The following is a 15,969-nucleotide window of genomic DNA, read 5'->3' on the forward strand; positions in this document are numbered from 1 at the left end:
AAAAAAAGAAGCATTTCTGTACAGGAATTTGGATTGAATAATTTATTTCCTGTATTATGATAGTAATGGGAGCAAATACATAAATTTTTATTAATAAAACAAAAAAGATGAAAAACAGAAGCAACAAATGAAGACATCCATACTGCCCATAATACATCAGCCATGTGATCAGAAAACCCATTTCTAAAGAACAATGGTTGCTGGTGTCACAGAGTTTTATTGCATTCATCAGGGGAAAGGGAGATGGTTGGAATGAAAAAGATCCATCAGTCTTCTGACAGGAAGATGTTACATGGGGGCTCCAACCCCTAATTGGGGACTCCTCTTGCTACCACCTTTGGAGCAGAAGATGAAGAGGAGAGGGAGCTTCTCCCTATGGCCTCATGGCTTCTTATGAGACAGATCAGTCCAGCCAGATACAGAGCAAAGCAGCTTTGCATCACCACAGGCCAGTTGCTGGTGCCCATCTTTATGTTTAAAAAAAAAAGTGGAAGCCTCAAGGGGGATGGAGGATAGCAAGAATGGGTGCCTTGGCCCCAGAGGCACTGTAGGGAGAGGAAGACAATGTATCTCATCAGGGTTCTCAACATTATGAGAATATCACACATCAACTCAACTATCTTTGGAAGGGCTGAGTGATTGAGTTATGGCTCTGACTCCTCTCTGGGGGTGGAGAGTGAAGATGACAAAGAAGGCCATCTGTCCCCTAAGAGACACGGTTGCAGTATAAGACAAGACAGAAGAGAACGGAAAAACAAATCCAACTGGAAAAAGGGGTGGGAGAAGGAAGCGTGCTAGGCACACACATCCAGGGAGTAGGGGAAGTTCCCACACTTGAGGCCTCCATCCTCTTGAAATGACCAAAATTGATCTAAGTAGAGATATTCCTTTCTTCTGGAAATAAACCTTGGGGATGGCTAGGCAGGATGAAAGGAAACTTTACATGGAGAATGAATCTTACACCCTGGCCCATCATCCCAGCCTCCAAAACTGGCCACACACCCACTGAAGGGTTCCAGTCCCAGGAGAGGGGTGAGGTTTCGGTGAAAAGCAGCAATAGTCAAACATCTTCCTCCAGGCTTGAATGCTTTTGGCCATCTCTGGGCTCCTGTGCCCAGATGTAGAGATGGGTGGGGACGGAATTGAGGTGAGGGAAGAGATTACTCAATCTTTGACAGAGACCCAATCCAATTCTCTGCATAATCACAAGAGTCCTCTTAGGTCCCACCTCTGTGAGGTGCCAGGCTGCTGACCCACTCTCTACCCCACCTGTGTAGGAATGGCCATATTCCATCGTGTGTGTGCATGCCTGCACCCACATCTGTAGTATCTTGACTGTCATCCATCCTAGGGCCCACCAGGAGGGAGGCATGCCATAGTGAGTTTTATAAAGTTATCAGCAAAATTCAGACACTTTTAGTTCATCCCACACAGTGAAGTGCATCCAGAGTAGTTGCTTGAGCCAGGTCCATCTGTCCAGTCAGGTCCTGAAGATGGCAAACAACCCCCTTCCCCTAGCTCCTATATCATAGAAACAACAGGAGATATTACAAAGATCAAGGCACTTGGGAGAGAGTCAACAATAACATTCTAATACTACAAGCAGACTTCTTGTGGGGAGGGAGAGAGGGAAGAAAAATGGCCAAAGGGGGAAAAGGACAATATATTTCTGAGGGTCAGAAAGAGCCTACTTGACAGGATGGAGTTATCTGGATGGAAGGAGACTGCAGCCTGAATTTAGCAAAGGAAGAAGAGAAGTGGTGGCTAGAATATCCCCACAATTCCCCGAAGCGTCTCAGAACCCCACCACCTTGAACATCAGAGAGAACCAGGCAGTCTCTTAGGCAAAGATGTTGGTAATAAAATCCAGGAATCGCTTAGCATACTGCTCTGGATGGACAGTAGAGATCTCTGCCCCAGCCTGTGAGAGGAGATATGGAACAATGTGTCAGGCCACCCTAGCACCCGTCCCCATCAGCCCCACCCAATGTACCCCAGACCACTTCCATTCTTTTGCCACCCCAATGCTCTGGCACAAGAGGCTCTCCCTTCCCAAACAATAGTCAAGACAGGAAAGGAAAGGCTGTTGGGAACTCTCACCCCATGCTTAACAGTTTTGGCTGCATGAGCTGCTTTCTTCTTGGCATCATACTGTGTAAGGATATCAATGAGGCCCATGAAGTAGACCTCCTTCTGGGGGGCTCCTGGGAGAGAGACCAACAATTCGGAGCAGGTTTAGTTCCAATTCCCTTTCTCCAGGAAGCAGTCAGTTTTGTTCAGAAAAGCTAATCAGGCTCTCCCCCACCACTCTAGTATCTGTCCTCCAGGAACAATCCCCTCTCCACCCTTAAATTGTCCCGGTTCTCTCACCTTCAGCACTCCGGATGGCGTAGACATCAATGAAGGACTCAAACTCTCCTGGGCCCAGGGGCCGATGAGAATGGATGTAGCCTCCAATACCCTCTGGGGAGGTGCCATAGGAGCCCACCAGAGCAGGAGGTCCAGTCAGGCTGCAGTCCCCATCCACCTCTGACTCATCCTCCCGCACGGGCCCTTCCTCCTCTGGTTCAGAGCCCCGAATGATGTCGTGGATGCCTAGCAGAAGGCTGTAGTCCATGATCTTCAGCTGCACTAGAAACTGAGACCCACTGACAAATCAGACACCTCTCTCTCACTCTTCACTGCTAGGTATCACCCCTGTACCTGTACCTTTGGATTTCTGGGGCCCTTCTGGGGAAAGGAAGTATAAAAACTGAGGTTGCAGGGCATCCCACTGCCTTTAGTGCCTGTATGTCCTGGTATCTAAGATTATCCTTTTAGCTTATTCCAGCCACCCCTTCCATGGGTGAGCTCAGCTCCAGGGGTTTTTCATGTCTCATACCAAACCCCCATACATGCAGAGGACCTGAAGAATAAAGGGAAGGGGAGGAGCTCCCTCATACTGTGAACGAAAGAGACAACTACCCTCTAGGGAGCAAAAAAAGGAAAGCCATTTCCCAGAGCATCCAATCATCACCTCCACATCTCTCTTTAGCTTCTCCAGAAATATTTTCTTCTCCTCTTCACCAATATATACTTTCTGGTTCTTGTTGAGAAAGTCCATATCCTTAAGGGTGGGCAATTCTTTAACCTAAGAATAGATAAAGGGACATCTTGGGAACATATCCCTTCCCCAAGGTCTCAGAACCCCACCTTCTGTCTAGGGCTCTATGCTAGCTCAGTTAGATCTCATCTAACTCCACACTGTGATGCTTCCCTGGTCTGTTCTCACCTCCAGTGACTTCCACAGACTCAGTCACTACAGCTATATCCCAAATCACATCCCACTACTCTCTGCTTATGGTTTTCAGCCAAGACCCTCCAGGCTGACTTTTCTTTCTCCTCCATTTTTTTTTTTTTTTTTTTTGAGATAGGATCTCGATCACTCTGTTGCCCAGGTTGGAATGCAAGTGATGTGATCTCAGCTCACTGTAGCCTTGACCTCCTGGACTCAAGTGATTCTCCCACCTCAGCCTCCCGAGTAGCTGGGACTACAGGCACGTGCCACCACGCCCAGCTAATTTTTTTGTTTTTTGTAGAGATTACGTTGCCCAGGCTGGTCTGGAACTCCTGGACTCAAGCAGTCCTGCCTTGGCCTTCTAAAGTTCTGGGATTACATGCATGAGCCACCATGCCCGGCCTGTGTCTTCTTAAGCAAAAGTAGCTGCTTGAATAAAATAACCCAGAATGGGAAGTGGAAGTTAAACATTTTGCTCTTCAACTCTGGCAACCTCACCCATCCCCAAGCCTTCCATATGGAATAACCCATGCCGGTGTTAAAGCAGCTGCTCCCACTGCCCCTTCCAAACAATCCCTGGATCAACAGAAGTTTACCCCCTCTTCTTTTAAGTGGTTTAAGATAATAAATAGCTAGTAATCCCTATTCCTATATAGAGTGGCCTCTCCATCCTAAGAAGTTCCCCTCATCTGCCCTCCCTCATCCCTCACCCTAGCATATAAAATTACTATCACCTTTTCCTTATCGCTGGCTTCCCGGGACACTAGGGAACCCTGCAGAGAGACCCAAAGACCAAGTCAGTAGAAGTGGCTAAAAGAACAGTCAGAACCCAGCCCCTAAGATGAGTACTCAAACCCAGCCTTCTTTCCCTTAAAAGGAATCATCCAAAGACCTCCCAGGGTCTTCCCCATTCTCAGGCTATCAGGAGCCTCCCTCTATCAGAGCTATCCTCTTCTTACCTTGAGGTCATACTTCCTGTGCACAGGAAGACGGTGGCTAAACATATTGCGCATCACAAGCATGTAGCTGTCTTCATTGTCCACACTGACTCGGTACATCCCCAGGAACTGGGGCAGAAGCGTGTTGCCATGGCACTTCACAATGTACTACGGTGAAAGGGGGAAGGAACGGGGAGAGGCTGAGTAGCAGATACACAAACAGCCCAGGGAAATTCAAACACTGCCATTCCAGGGTAGAGCAGAGGACTTCAAGTAGAGAGGTTACAAAGTCAAAAGTGGTGGAAGCTTCCCCAAAACACTCCAGGTTATCCATGCCGTTTCTGAATCCCCCTTTCCTCTGATTCCTTCCATTTGTACATCTCTTAGTTTTTAAGTGTCATCTCTCAATTCACCTTTATCATTCTTTGAGATGAGGGAGGTTAAGTGTTATTATCCTTATTTTAGACGCTTTCTATATGCAAGTGGCACAGAACCAGGATTAGAACTTACATTTTGTCAATGAAATCATTTTATCTAGAGCAGTGTTTCTTCATAGGCTAGATTCCCATAATTTAAAATGTCTGTATTGGGTTGGGCTGTGCTGTGTCATTCTGTCACTGTAATATAAATACAGATTTTTTATACCTCAAAAAAAAAAAAAAACAGTCTGCATGATGGCCTACAATTTGGATTTTTTTTTTTTTTTTTTTTTTTGGAGATGGAGTCTCACTCTGTTGCCCAGGCTGGAGTACAGTGGCGCAATCTCGGCTCACTGCAACCTCCACCTCCCAGGTTCAAGCAATTCTCCTGCCTCAGCCTCCCCAGTAGCTGGGAGTACAGGCGCACACTACCACACTCAGCTAATTTTTTGTATTTTAGTAGAAGCGGGGTTTCACTGAGTTACCCAGGCTGGTCTCGAACTCCTGAACTCAGGCAATCTGCCCACCTCGGCCTCCCAAAGTGCTAGGATTATAGGCGTGAGCCACTGCACCCGGCCTACAATTTGGATTCTTTTTTAAAAATTCTCCTGTTAAGCCAGGCTCACACCTGTAATCCCAGCTACTTGGGAGGCTGAGGCAGGAGGATCGCTTGAGCCCAGGAGTTTGAGACCAGCCTGGGGAACAGAGTGAGATCCTGTCTCTAAAAAACAAAAATTATTCCTTCAGTGCTTACCATCTCTCTTTCTGTGTTGCTGCCTCTTTCTCTTCACAGCCAACCTTCTCAGAAAAGTAATCAGGAATAAATCCATTTCCTGTCTCTCATTCACACCTTGAATCACTGAAATCAGGTTTATACTTCATTCCTCGTCTGAAATCTCCCCCATATCCCTCAGTTGTCAAATCTAGTAAGTATTCTAGTCATTGTCATATTTCAGCTTTGTGGCACTTGATCCTATTGACCAGTATCTCCTTAAAACTCTTTTCATCCTCAGCTATTATTATATCACCCTCCTGATTCCCCTCCTCTCTGTCCTCGAGTACTGTATGGAATGTAGCATGGCATAAATAATTAAAAGTGTCCATCTACTCTTAGTTTCCTTTATGGGCTCATTTCTTCACTTGCTCCTTTAGGTTCTGTCCTCAACCTTCTTTTTATTTCACTGCACACAACCTCCCTACAATAATCGTATCTATAGTCATGGTTTTAATGATCACTTATTCACATATAATTCTCAAACCTATACTCCCAGTCTAATCCTTTCCTGAATTCTGTACCCATACCCCAACCACTTACTGGACATCCTCATCTGGATGAATTGCAGAAACCTCAAATTCAGTATGTCCAAATCAGAACTTTCTTCCTCCAAAAACCTGTTCCTGTTTCTAATTTCTGGCGAATGGGCACCCAGTTATCCCTAACCAGGAACTTGGAGGCCCCTGTGTCTTAACTCTCAGTTCTCCCATAGGTCTTCCTTTGTATCCCCACCACCATCGCTCCCCCAGGCCTTCATTGTTTCTACCCTGGACTATTAAAATTACCTCCTAACTGGTATCCACCCTTCGAGTGTTCCCTCCCACCAATCCATTCTCTAAGATGCTGTCACATTTTCTAAATATTTCTAAATAACAAATATATCATGCCCCTTGCAAAACCACCTTCAGGATAAAGCCCAAACTTCTTTATGGGGCTTATAAGCCTCTTTACAATCTGGCTCCTGCGTATTTCCATAGTACTACATCCCATCCAAATGGAATTTCTTGCCGTTTCCTAACACGAAGTTCTCTCATGGCTCTGTGCCTTAGAAGTGCTGTTTTCCTTTGCCTAGAATGCTCTTCCACCCTGTCCAATGGTTAACCTCTACTAAGTCCTTCAAGGATCAACTCTTGCAGTATCTCCTCTAAAAAACTCTCTTTAGCCTCCCATGTGCACTTCTTTCCCCAGGTGAGTTAGGATGCTCTTCTCTAGCTTCAGAACATTCTGTACAGACTTCTACTATTGTATATATCTTGCTGTGTGCTAATACTGGGTCACTGGTCACTGCCATTAGACCAAGGGATCTGTAAGGGCCACAGATGTTTCATTTACCTCCTTCTCTACTGCCTAACATAGGGCCTAATAAGAGATATTCAATATTTGTTGCATAAACCAAAGACTCCTTTTGGACTCTTTGATGTATTCCTTGCTCACTGATTTTGGTGAAATTTTTCTTCAGTAGAGACATTCAGAAAGAGTGTTTTTACTGCCAAAACATTCCATAAACTCCACACTCCAAGTAAGTCTTTTTTTTTTTATCTTTTTTTTTTTTAGATGGAGTTTTGCTCTTGTTGCCCAGGCTGAAGTGCAAATGCACAATCTCGGCTCACTACAACCTCCGCTTCCCGGGTTCAAGTGATTCTCCTGCCTCAGCTTCCTGAGCAGCTGGGATTACAGGCATGAGCCACCATGCCCAGCTAATTTTGTATTTTTAGTAGAGACAGGGTTTCTCCATGTTGGTCAGACTGGTCTCCAACTCCTGACCTCAGGTGATCCTCCCGCCTTGGCCTCCCAAAGTGCTGGGACTACAGGTGTGAGCCACTGCCCCCGGCCTGTAAATCTTATCAGACAGAACAGCTTCCCTCATCCTATTTAGGGCTGGATATGATTATGGATTCTCTCTTCCAATGAGATTTTTCCCCAGTCAGCATCTATTACTGACAGCAGCTGAGCTGTATGTGAGTAGGGAGGAGAGGAAAAGAATGGGGCTAGAGAGAGGCCTGACCTGGTGATAGTTGGAGAGGTTGCTATGCATGTCAGCAATGTCCTCACTGGATACTTCTTTGATGACCAGAGTCCGATCGTAGGAGATAAGGAAGCGACCATCACTGCCTTCACTTTCGCTGGGGGGGTTTCGGGTAAGGGACACCTGGGGACACAGAATAGGCCAGAGCTCTTTTCCTCCCCCTTTATATGCAGAAACAAGTCAGAGGAAAATGGTCAGCTGAAAGTGGATGAATTCCTGGGGCAGGAGATTCAGCACAGGTTCCTCATCAGGTGTCCATATGTGGACTGAAGGAAACTGAATGCAAAATTCTTTTTTTTTTTTTTTTTTTTTTTTTTGACAAGGAGTCTCACTCTGTCACCCAGGCTGGAGTGTAGTGGTGCGATCTCAGCTCACTGCAACCTTCGCTTCCCAAGTTCAGGTGATTCTCCTGCCTCAGCCTCCCAAGTAGCAGCGACTACAGACGTGCGCCACCACACCTGGCTAATTTTCATATCTTTAGTAGAGACGGGGTTTTGCCATGTTGGCCAGGATGGTCTCGAACTCCTGACCTCAGGTGATCTGCCTGTCTCGGCCTCCCAAAGTGTTGGGATTACAGGCGTGAGCCACCGCGCCCGGCCAAAATTCTTAATGGATCTACATCTTTTCCCCCAAGGACAAGGTTTATAGTTTTCATTAAATTTCTGAAAATGCTACAATCACAAAAAGGTAAAGAATTATATTTGCCAAGACTCTCATTTCTCCAAATATGGCTGTCCCAAATAGTACTCCTCAGTTGCTGGGGGGAAAGGGCTACCCTCACCCCTTAATGGACTCTCACCAAGTAATCTTGGTCATCAATGCCAAATCGATCACGGAGGTTCCTGAAGACCTGGGGACAATACTCCTTGAACTTGAAATGACTGGGCAGATTTTCCCTGAAATTCAGGTTTTCAAAGTAAGAAAACAAACAATATTACATTTACATACACTTGGTAGTTTATAAAGTACTTTCAGACATATTACCTCATTTGATTCTCATAAAACCCTGTGAGGTCCTTTTTATTTTTATTTTTATTTTTTATTATTATTTTTTGAGACAGAGTCTCAATCTGTTGCCAGGTTGGAGTGCAGTGGCGCAATCTTGGCTATCACTGCAACCTCCGTCCCGTGGGTTCAAGCAATTCTCCTGCCTCAGCCTCCCAAGTAGGTGGGACTACAGGCATGCGCCACCATGCCTGGCTAACTTTTTGTATTTTTAGTAGAGATAGGGTTTTGCCATTATTTGCAGGCTGGTCTCGAACTCCTGACCTCAAGTGATCCACCCGCCTTGGCCTCCCAGTGCTGGGATTACAGGCATGAGCCACCACGCCTAGCCCTTGTGAGGTCCTATAAAAACATATTATTTCCATTTTATAGAAGGGGAGACTGTCTCAGAGTGATTCAGTGACCTGCCTAAGTAACATGGTTGGTAAGTGGTATAGTAGAGCCAGGATATACTACCCATCCAAACAGCAGCATTTCCCAAATCTCAAGCAAGTCAGAAGCATTCTAAAGTCAGCAACAGCCACCACTGTTTTGAATGGCATCTTCTTTTCCTAGGAGGGCTTAGAGAATTCAGGTTTTTCTTTCAAGGAGTCCCTGTCAGAAGCTAATGGTTCTCATGGCATCTCCAAGGTCACAAGCAGAAAAAGAGAAAAAGAGCAGGTAATGGTATCTGCACATATTTACTCTATGGAATTGCCAGGCTAGAGGAGAGATAACACTGATTCATAGAAGGATATAGGGAACACCAGAAATTATTCTCATGGTTTCCTTGCACAAAACTAATTTCTGCATTTGGGAAGGATGTTAAATTTTCACCTCACTGAAACTTTTAAAATTACTTATTACTCCTTTCTGGGAAGGTTGACATGAGAATGGCAAGGATCATCACTTACCTGTGGAAAAGGTGATTGTTGACCTTGATCTTGGAGCTGGCCTTAAAGTCATCTGGCAGCAGCATCACCGGGGGAGGCACCTGGCTGAGCTCATTGATCTGATAAGCCAAACCATGAATAGGGAAGCCATGAGGAAGGGTGTGGAGAGCTACCCATACACTGTGTCCGGGCAGCAGTCATGCAAGGGCCACTCAGACCTCATTCCTTTAAAAACACTGGCTATGCATATGCTTGACAGAAGTGAGAGAATGTGTCTAACCCTTCTGCTGCCCAAGAAGGACTACAGTAAGCAACTCTCACATACAGCCCCCAACACGCCCACCCCCGTGGAACTTCATGCTCACAACAGTCATTTTATATTAGGCTAACCCTGTAAGCAACTCAGGACTATTTTTAAAGCTGTGAGAAATTCTAGAAAAAAAAAAAAAAACTCTGCAAGCTCAAGGCAGCTACATGTTCTATTAGAAAAAGAAAAAAAAAGGCATTTTTAAAATGCACAAGAGTGTTAATGGGATTCTGTGGGGCCAACCACAGCAAAAAGGATAAATGTCCATATCCTGCAAAAGGCATCTCTTTGCAAACAGGACCAGTCTTCCTAGACCACTCTGACCCAGTTGTTTGCAGTAGGCCCCCACCTGTCTAGGTGTAAGGTAAAGGAAGAGCAGCTGATTTCAGAGCAAATGCAGGCAATCAGAGGATATGAGCTCATTAGGCATCTGTTCCCTAAAGCCAAACTAATCCACAGCCCAAAGGACACAAGCATCACATGCTCTCCTCGGCCCCCAGGATCTGCAGTCTGCTAATTCAGGGTAGAAAGGGAGCTCTGGTACTTAAAAATCCCGAGCTGTGCTTTCTCCTTGGTGTTGCTACAGTACCTTTCACCTGCCTTTGTTACTGCGTGACTCTAATCACTAGTTTATGTAAGTTCTCCCATCTAGATTGTGAGCTCTTCAAGAGCAAGGACTCATTCTAGTCGTCTGCATCTTTCAGGTGTCTAACTAGCACAATGTTTGGCACACAGTGATCCTGACATGTCTATTAACTGAATAAATGAATGCCTTGCCTATCCTTACTAGATCATTCCACAGAGGCTATGAACTGCAGTCTAACCTAAATCACACACACTGCAGTGCAACCAACTCCTCCCGTTCTCAGTAGAAAAGGAGGACAGAACATATTCCTCCAGATTAAAAAAAAAAAAAAAAAAAAAGCCACTTGAGACTCCCAGCCTAAAATTCAGCTATAGCTCCTCCTGCCCCCTCCTCCCCACCTGCTAAGCAAGCTGAATCATCACTAAGACATATGTTCAAGGAATTTCTCCATTCCAAACACTTGAAGTAGATATGTGTTGGCAGAGGGTGGGGTGCTGGGGCTAAAGTATATATACCTAGTGAAGCTGAGGTAGGTCTTACATGTAACTCCCCCAATCCTTAAAAGGGAAAACCCTCCCTGTTAAGCATCCCACAGGGAATGGATGAATCACCTGGAAGGTACATATGAGAGGCGGCCCTACCTCCATCAGCCTTCCCCATACCAAGTGCCTTCCACTGAATACTCACTAAGAGCTTACCACCCAGAGAGACACAAATCCAAAAGGGATGCGACTGGCCACAAACAACATTCTTAATTTGTGGTTAAATTCTTTACCACAAATTTAAAATGTGACAAAACGCGTATTCTTCCTCACAACTTCCATCTCCACAGCTAGCCATGACTATAATCATTCAAGAACGTTGATTTCGAAAATATTCCGTGTCACATTCAAGATCACTGCATTTCTCCCACTCCAGACCTGACGAAAGATGGGTAATGGCTGTGCTTCTTTCAGCTGAGGTATCCTCAGGAAAGGGGATGGAGGTCTCCCTGGACTCCTCCTGACTCCCAGAGCAGTTTTCTGCTTCAAAAGTTCACCACCATAGTGACCCCAGGAAAAGAGCCCCTCAGCCTTCTCTTTGGTCAACAATCGCCACCACCTACACCAAACACGATCGCTCTAGCCAGCGATAAGGATGCACTTAAGACCAAAGGCATATATACATAAGTCCTGAGAGAGTGCAACTTCTAGCTCAGGGTGCGGTAGCTTCTCTGAAATGCTGTACCTCTGGAAGGGAAAGGAAGGGACAAGCAGGATTAGAAAGTCCAGGAAACCTGGAGCTTCCCCGAGACAAAGCCAAGATTCAAAAGCCAAGGACCAGGGCTGGGAAGCAAGGTGGAAAGCAAAGTGAAAGAACCTCTTCATCCATCTACTCCCCTTGGCCCCTCACCCTCCACCTACACTCTCACCAAAAACCACCCGAGAAAAAGCCACTCCCCCTAATGTCCTCCCCGCTTGCGCCCGGTCCTGGCCAGTCCGCGTAGCCTGAGGCTGAAGCTAGACACGGCAGGAAGGAGTCAAAGCACAGGCAGCTGGATTTCACGGGGGGAAGGTGGAACTAGAGTGGAGCAGTAAAGAACTAATGGGGAGAAAAAAGTCCACAGTCAGAAAACCTGCTGGGGGAACACCTGGGGTTGGTGGGCAGAGACCAAGACAACCCGGGGGAGGGGAGTGGCACTGCGTGGGGCTCCGGAGGCTGGAGCCTGGAAACAGGGACGCCTCGGAGCCGAGGGGTTTGGACAGGGCTGCGGGGATCTCGGGCTGGCTCTCACCGAGTGGGCTACGCCCCACAGGAACACGCCTACCAGCGGGTCGGCCGCCCGGAACACCTTCACCTTCTGCTGCACGAAATGCTTCTTCTTGGTCTTGGAGGCGAAGCCGAAACCTGGGCCGGGGCCTGCTGTCGCCGCCGATACCGTGGCTGGTGGGACCGAGGAGGACGCCATAGTCTACCGCGCAACCGACCAAGTGGAAGCCGGAGCCGGCCGCGATCCAGGCGCCCGACCCCGGAAGCGGCGCTCACCTGCGCTGCTGTCACGTGACCGGAGGCCGGACAACGGACGCGCGAACAGGGCGAGGCAGGACGGGGCGGGGCGACGCTGGCCCCGCCCCCCGGCTCCTGCTGCCTGTCCCAACGTCCGCGCCGTGTGTGGGCTCACCTGGCGCGCGGGATCCCTGTAAGCTGACGACGCAGGCGGCCCGCGAGGCCCCTCGACCTGTCAACTAGGACACCGTGGTGCGGCCTGGGCTGGCGTGATTGACTCCCAAGGTCTAGGGCTTCTTTGCTGCAAAGTGGCCGCCTTCCGGCTTTGCCCAGTTTCTAATGAGTAACCTCGGGCCTGATGCTAATGCGAAAGCATTCTTACCGAATGGGGGTTGGGAAGGGGAGGGTTTTGGAAACCCAAAATTCTTACCAGTGGTCTCAAGCGTCTTGAAATTCATTCATTCATTTAACAAGTATTTATTGAGCACTTACTTGTACTAGGACCTGTTCTGGGGCTGATTTTCCTTTTACTGAAGCAGAGAATAGGACAGTGACTGCCCCGAAGTAGTTGGGAGTCTAATGGCACTGGTTGGCCAATGGAGATCAAGTTTGCAGTATGCTAAGTATGAGCTATCCTAGAACTGTGTATGAAGCAAAGACAATGATACAAAGAAAGGAAGCGTAGCTGGTCAGGGAAGGCTTCAAAGAGGATAGAGACTTTACCGAGTTTGGAAGGGTGGGTGGAGTTCAAGAATAGAGGTTAAAGGCTGTCTAGACAGAGAGAACAGCATACAAAGACATGGAGACAAGAAAGAACAAAGCCAGGTGCGGTGGCTCACGCCTGTAATCCCAGCACTTTCGGAGGCCGAGGCGGGAGGATCACCTGAGGTCAGGAGTTCAAGACCAGCCTGGCCAACATGGTGAAACCTCGTCTCTACAAAAATACAAAAATTAGCCGGGCGTGATGGCGTGAGCCTGTAATCCCAGCTACTCAGGAGGCTGAGGCAGGAGAATCACTTGAACCCAGGAGGTGGAGGTAGCGGTGAGCTGAGATCACGCCAAGCAGAGATCACGCCAAGCAGAGATCACGCCACTGCACTCCAGCCTGGGTGACAGAGCAAGACTCCATCTCAAAAGAAAAAAAAAAAATTAGCCGGGCATGATGGCAGGTGCCTATAGTCCCAGCTACTTGAGAGGCTGAGGCAGGAGAATTGCTTGAACCCAGGAGGCAGAGGTTGCAGTGAGCCGAGATCATGCCATTGCACTTCAGCCTGGCGACAGAGCAAGACTCTGTCTCAAAAAAAAGAAAAAAAAAAAAAAAAGCCAGATGCAGTAGCTCACGCCTGTAATCCCAGCACTTTGGGAGGCCGAGGCGGGCGGATCACCTGAGGTCAGGAGTTGTGGGTGAAGGATTACCCAGGTGCCCAGGCAAGAGACTGAAGGCACAAACTGTTGCAGTATAATAAAGAAAATAGTTAGAATAAAGAATAGTTACAATACAAATTAGATATAGAGATGATCATGGATAATTATCAATCATCAGTATAAACATTATTAATCATTAGCTTTTAATATTACTCTTTGTTGCATTACTAATATAACCTAGGAATAACCAGCAGGTATAGGGTCAGGTGCTGAAGGGACATTGTGAGAAGTGACCCAGAAGGCAAGAGGTGAGTCTTCTGTCACGCCCGCGTAAGGGCCACTTGAGGGCTCCTTGGTCAAGCGGTAACGCCAGTGCCCGGGAAGGCACCTGTTACTTAGCGGACTGCGAAAGGGAGTCTCCCTTTCCTTGGAGGAGTCAGGGAACACTCTGCTCCACCAGCTTCTTGTGGGAGGCTGGATATTATCCAGGCCTGCCTGCAGTCATCTGGAGGCCTAAGCCCCTCCCTTTGGTGCTGTGCTCCAGTGGTCATGCTCCTTGTCCACTTTCATGTTCCTCCTGTACTCCTGGTTCCTCTTTGAAGTTCTTAGTAGATATCGGTAGAAGAAATAGTGAAAATCTTAGTCTTTGATCTTTCTTATAAGTGCATAGAAGAAAATGCTGACGTATGCTGCCTTCCCTCTCTGCTTTGGCTATCTAAAAGAGAAGGGCCTCCTGTCCCATGATCACGTGATTTGCTTGACCTTACCAATCACTTGGACAACTCACCCTCCTTACCCTGCCCCTTGTCTTGTATTCAATAAATACCAGCACGCCTAGCCATTAGGGGCCGCTACCGGTCTCCGCGTCTTGGTGGCAGTGGTCCCCGGGCCCAGCTGTTTTCCCTTTATTTCTTTGTCTTTTGTCTTTATTTCTTACAACCTCTCGTCTCCGCACACGGGGAGAACACCCACTAAGCCCCGTAGGGCTGGACCCTACAAGGAGTTCGAGACCAGCTTGACCAACATGGTGAAACCCCGTCTCTACTAAAAATACAAAATTTAGCCGGGCGTGGTGGCACACACCTGTAATCCCAGCTACTCAGGAGGCTGAGGCAGGAGAATCACTTGATCTGGGGGAAGGGGGTGTGCCAAGGTTGCAATGAGCTGAGATCCTGCCACTGCACTCCAGCCTGGGCGACAGAGCAAGACTCCATCTCAAAAAAAAAAAAAAAAAAAGGATCACTCAGGCATGTTCCTGGAGGATGACTTGAGTATTGCAAAAGTTCAGGGAGAGATAATGAACTAAAGCAGTGGCTGTTGTGGTTGAAAGAAGGGGGTGGCATCTAAAGATGCAGTTTGATGTCAACCTGGAAAATTCATATGAATGTGCGGATTAAAGGAAAAGGGCGGCATTGAGAGTGAGTCTAAGGCTTCTGGCTAATGATGACGATGATGACATCAAAGAGATGATGGTGACATGAAAAGGAGCAGATTCAGAGGAAGGTGAGTTCAGTTTGGAACATGTTTGAGGCATCTGAGGTCAACTGGACACATGCTCCTGCAGCTGAGCAGAATGGTCTGGACTGGGGATACGGATTTAAGAATTGTGGAATCTGCAGGCATGGATGACATGTCTTAGAAAGAGCAAGGAAGGAACCAAGGGCTGAGCCCTGGGATAGAGCAGCATTTAAGAGGCTTGGGGAGGAAGACTCGGAAGGGTGGCCAAGAAAGTACAAGGAGCCAAGATAGCAGGGTCACAAAAGCCAAGAGGAGTTGAGTTTCAAGAAGGAAGGAGTGAAGAAGTGTCATATGTCATGGAGAGGTGAAGCAAAACAAGGACTGCTGTGCAGAAGAAACGTCCACTGTATTTGGTAACCAATGCCATTTACAAAAGCAGTTTTGAGCAGAACAAGCAGCAGATCAAGGTGGGCTAAGGAATGAATGGGGGGTGAGGATGTGGGGATGGGAAGCTTGGGATGGTTTCTGGATATCTGACTTTAAGAAAACAAGTAAGATAGAGAAACACACAGTAAAGGGAGGGACTCTTATGGGAGGGACCTTACAAGGAGATGAGACCACTGAGACAGGCATTAATAAAGAAGATGCACCAAGGGGGGCGGATCACTTGGGGCCAGGAGTTTGAGACAAGCCTGGCCAACATGGTGAAAACCCATCTTTATTAAAAATGCAAAAATTAGCCGAGCATGGTGGTGTGCACCTGTAGTCCCAGATACTCGGGAGGCTGAGGTAGGAGAATCGCTTGAACCTGAGAGGCAGAGGTTGCAGTGAGCCGAGATTGTGTCACTGCACTCCAGCCTGGGCAACAGAGCAAGACTCTGTTTAAAAAAAAAAAAAAGATCCAAACTCCCCAAGTCTCCATCAGTTTATCAGTTTTAGATATGTTATATATTTA

General features: G+C 47.3%; 1 protein-coding gene across 1 annotated transcript; it reads right to left on the bottom strand.

Annotated features, from left to right (window-relative positions):
• Positions 1–34: 34 nt before the first annotated feature.
• Positions 35–12,878, bottom strand: PIP4K2C (phosphatidylinositol-5-phosphate 4-kinase type 2 gamma). Its single transcript, XM_030822346.1, has 11 exons — positions 11,980–12,878; positions 9,334–9,431; positions 8,235–8,331; positions 7,415–7,558; positions 4,237–4,383; positions 4,012–4,050; positions 3,017–3,130; positions 2,371–2,638; positions 2,101–2,204; positions 1,811–1,921; positions 35–1,521 (listed from the first exon to the last, which is right to left on the bottom strand). Exons 1-10 carry the CDS (start codon positions 12,151–12,153, stop codon positions 1,841–1,843), a joined length of 1,266 nt encoding a protein of 421 aa, XP_030678206.1. The 5' UTR covers positions 12,154–12,878; the 3' UTR covers positions 35–1,521; positions 1,811–1,840.
• Between the last annotated feature and the right edge of the window lie 3,091 nt (positions 12,879–15,969).

Source organism: Nomascus leucogenys, chromosome 11 (genome assembly GCF_006542625.1).
Source record: "Nomascus leucogenys isolate Asia chromosome 11, Asia_NLE_v1, whole genome shotgun sequence".
NCBI lineage: Eukaryota > Metazoa > Chordata > Mammalia > Primates > Hylobatidae > Nomascus > Nomascus leucogenys.

Excerpts from the sequence above, each read along its gene's own strand:
- PIP4K2C (XM_030822346.1), bottom strand. The coding sequence starts at position 12,153 with ATGGCGTCCTCCTCGGTCCCACCAGCCACGGTATCGGCGGCGACAGCA. Across the intron at positions 3,131-4,011 it reads AAGCCAGCGATAAGGAAAAG|GTTAAAGAATTGCCCACCCT; the intron begins GTGATAGTAATT and ends ATCTATTCTTAG. Across the intron at positions 2,639-3,016 it reads AGCTAAAGAGAGATGTGGAG|TTTCTAGTGCAGCTGAAGAT; the intron begins GTGATGATTGGA and ends AGTGGGTCTCAG.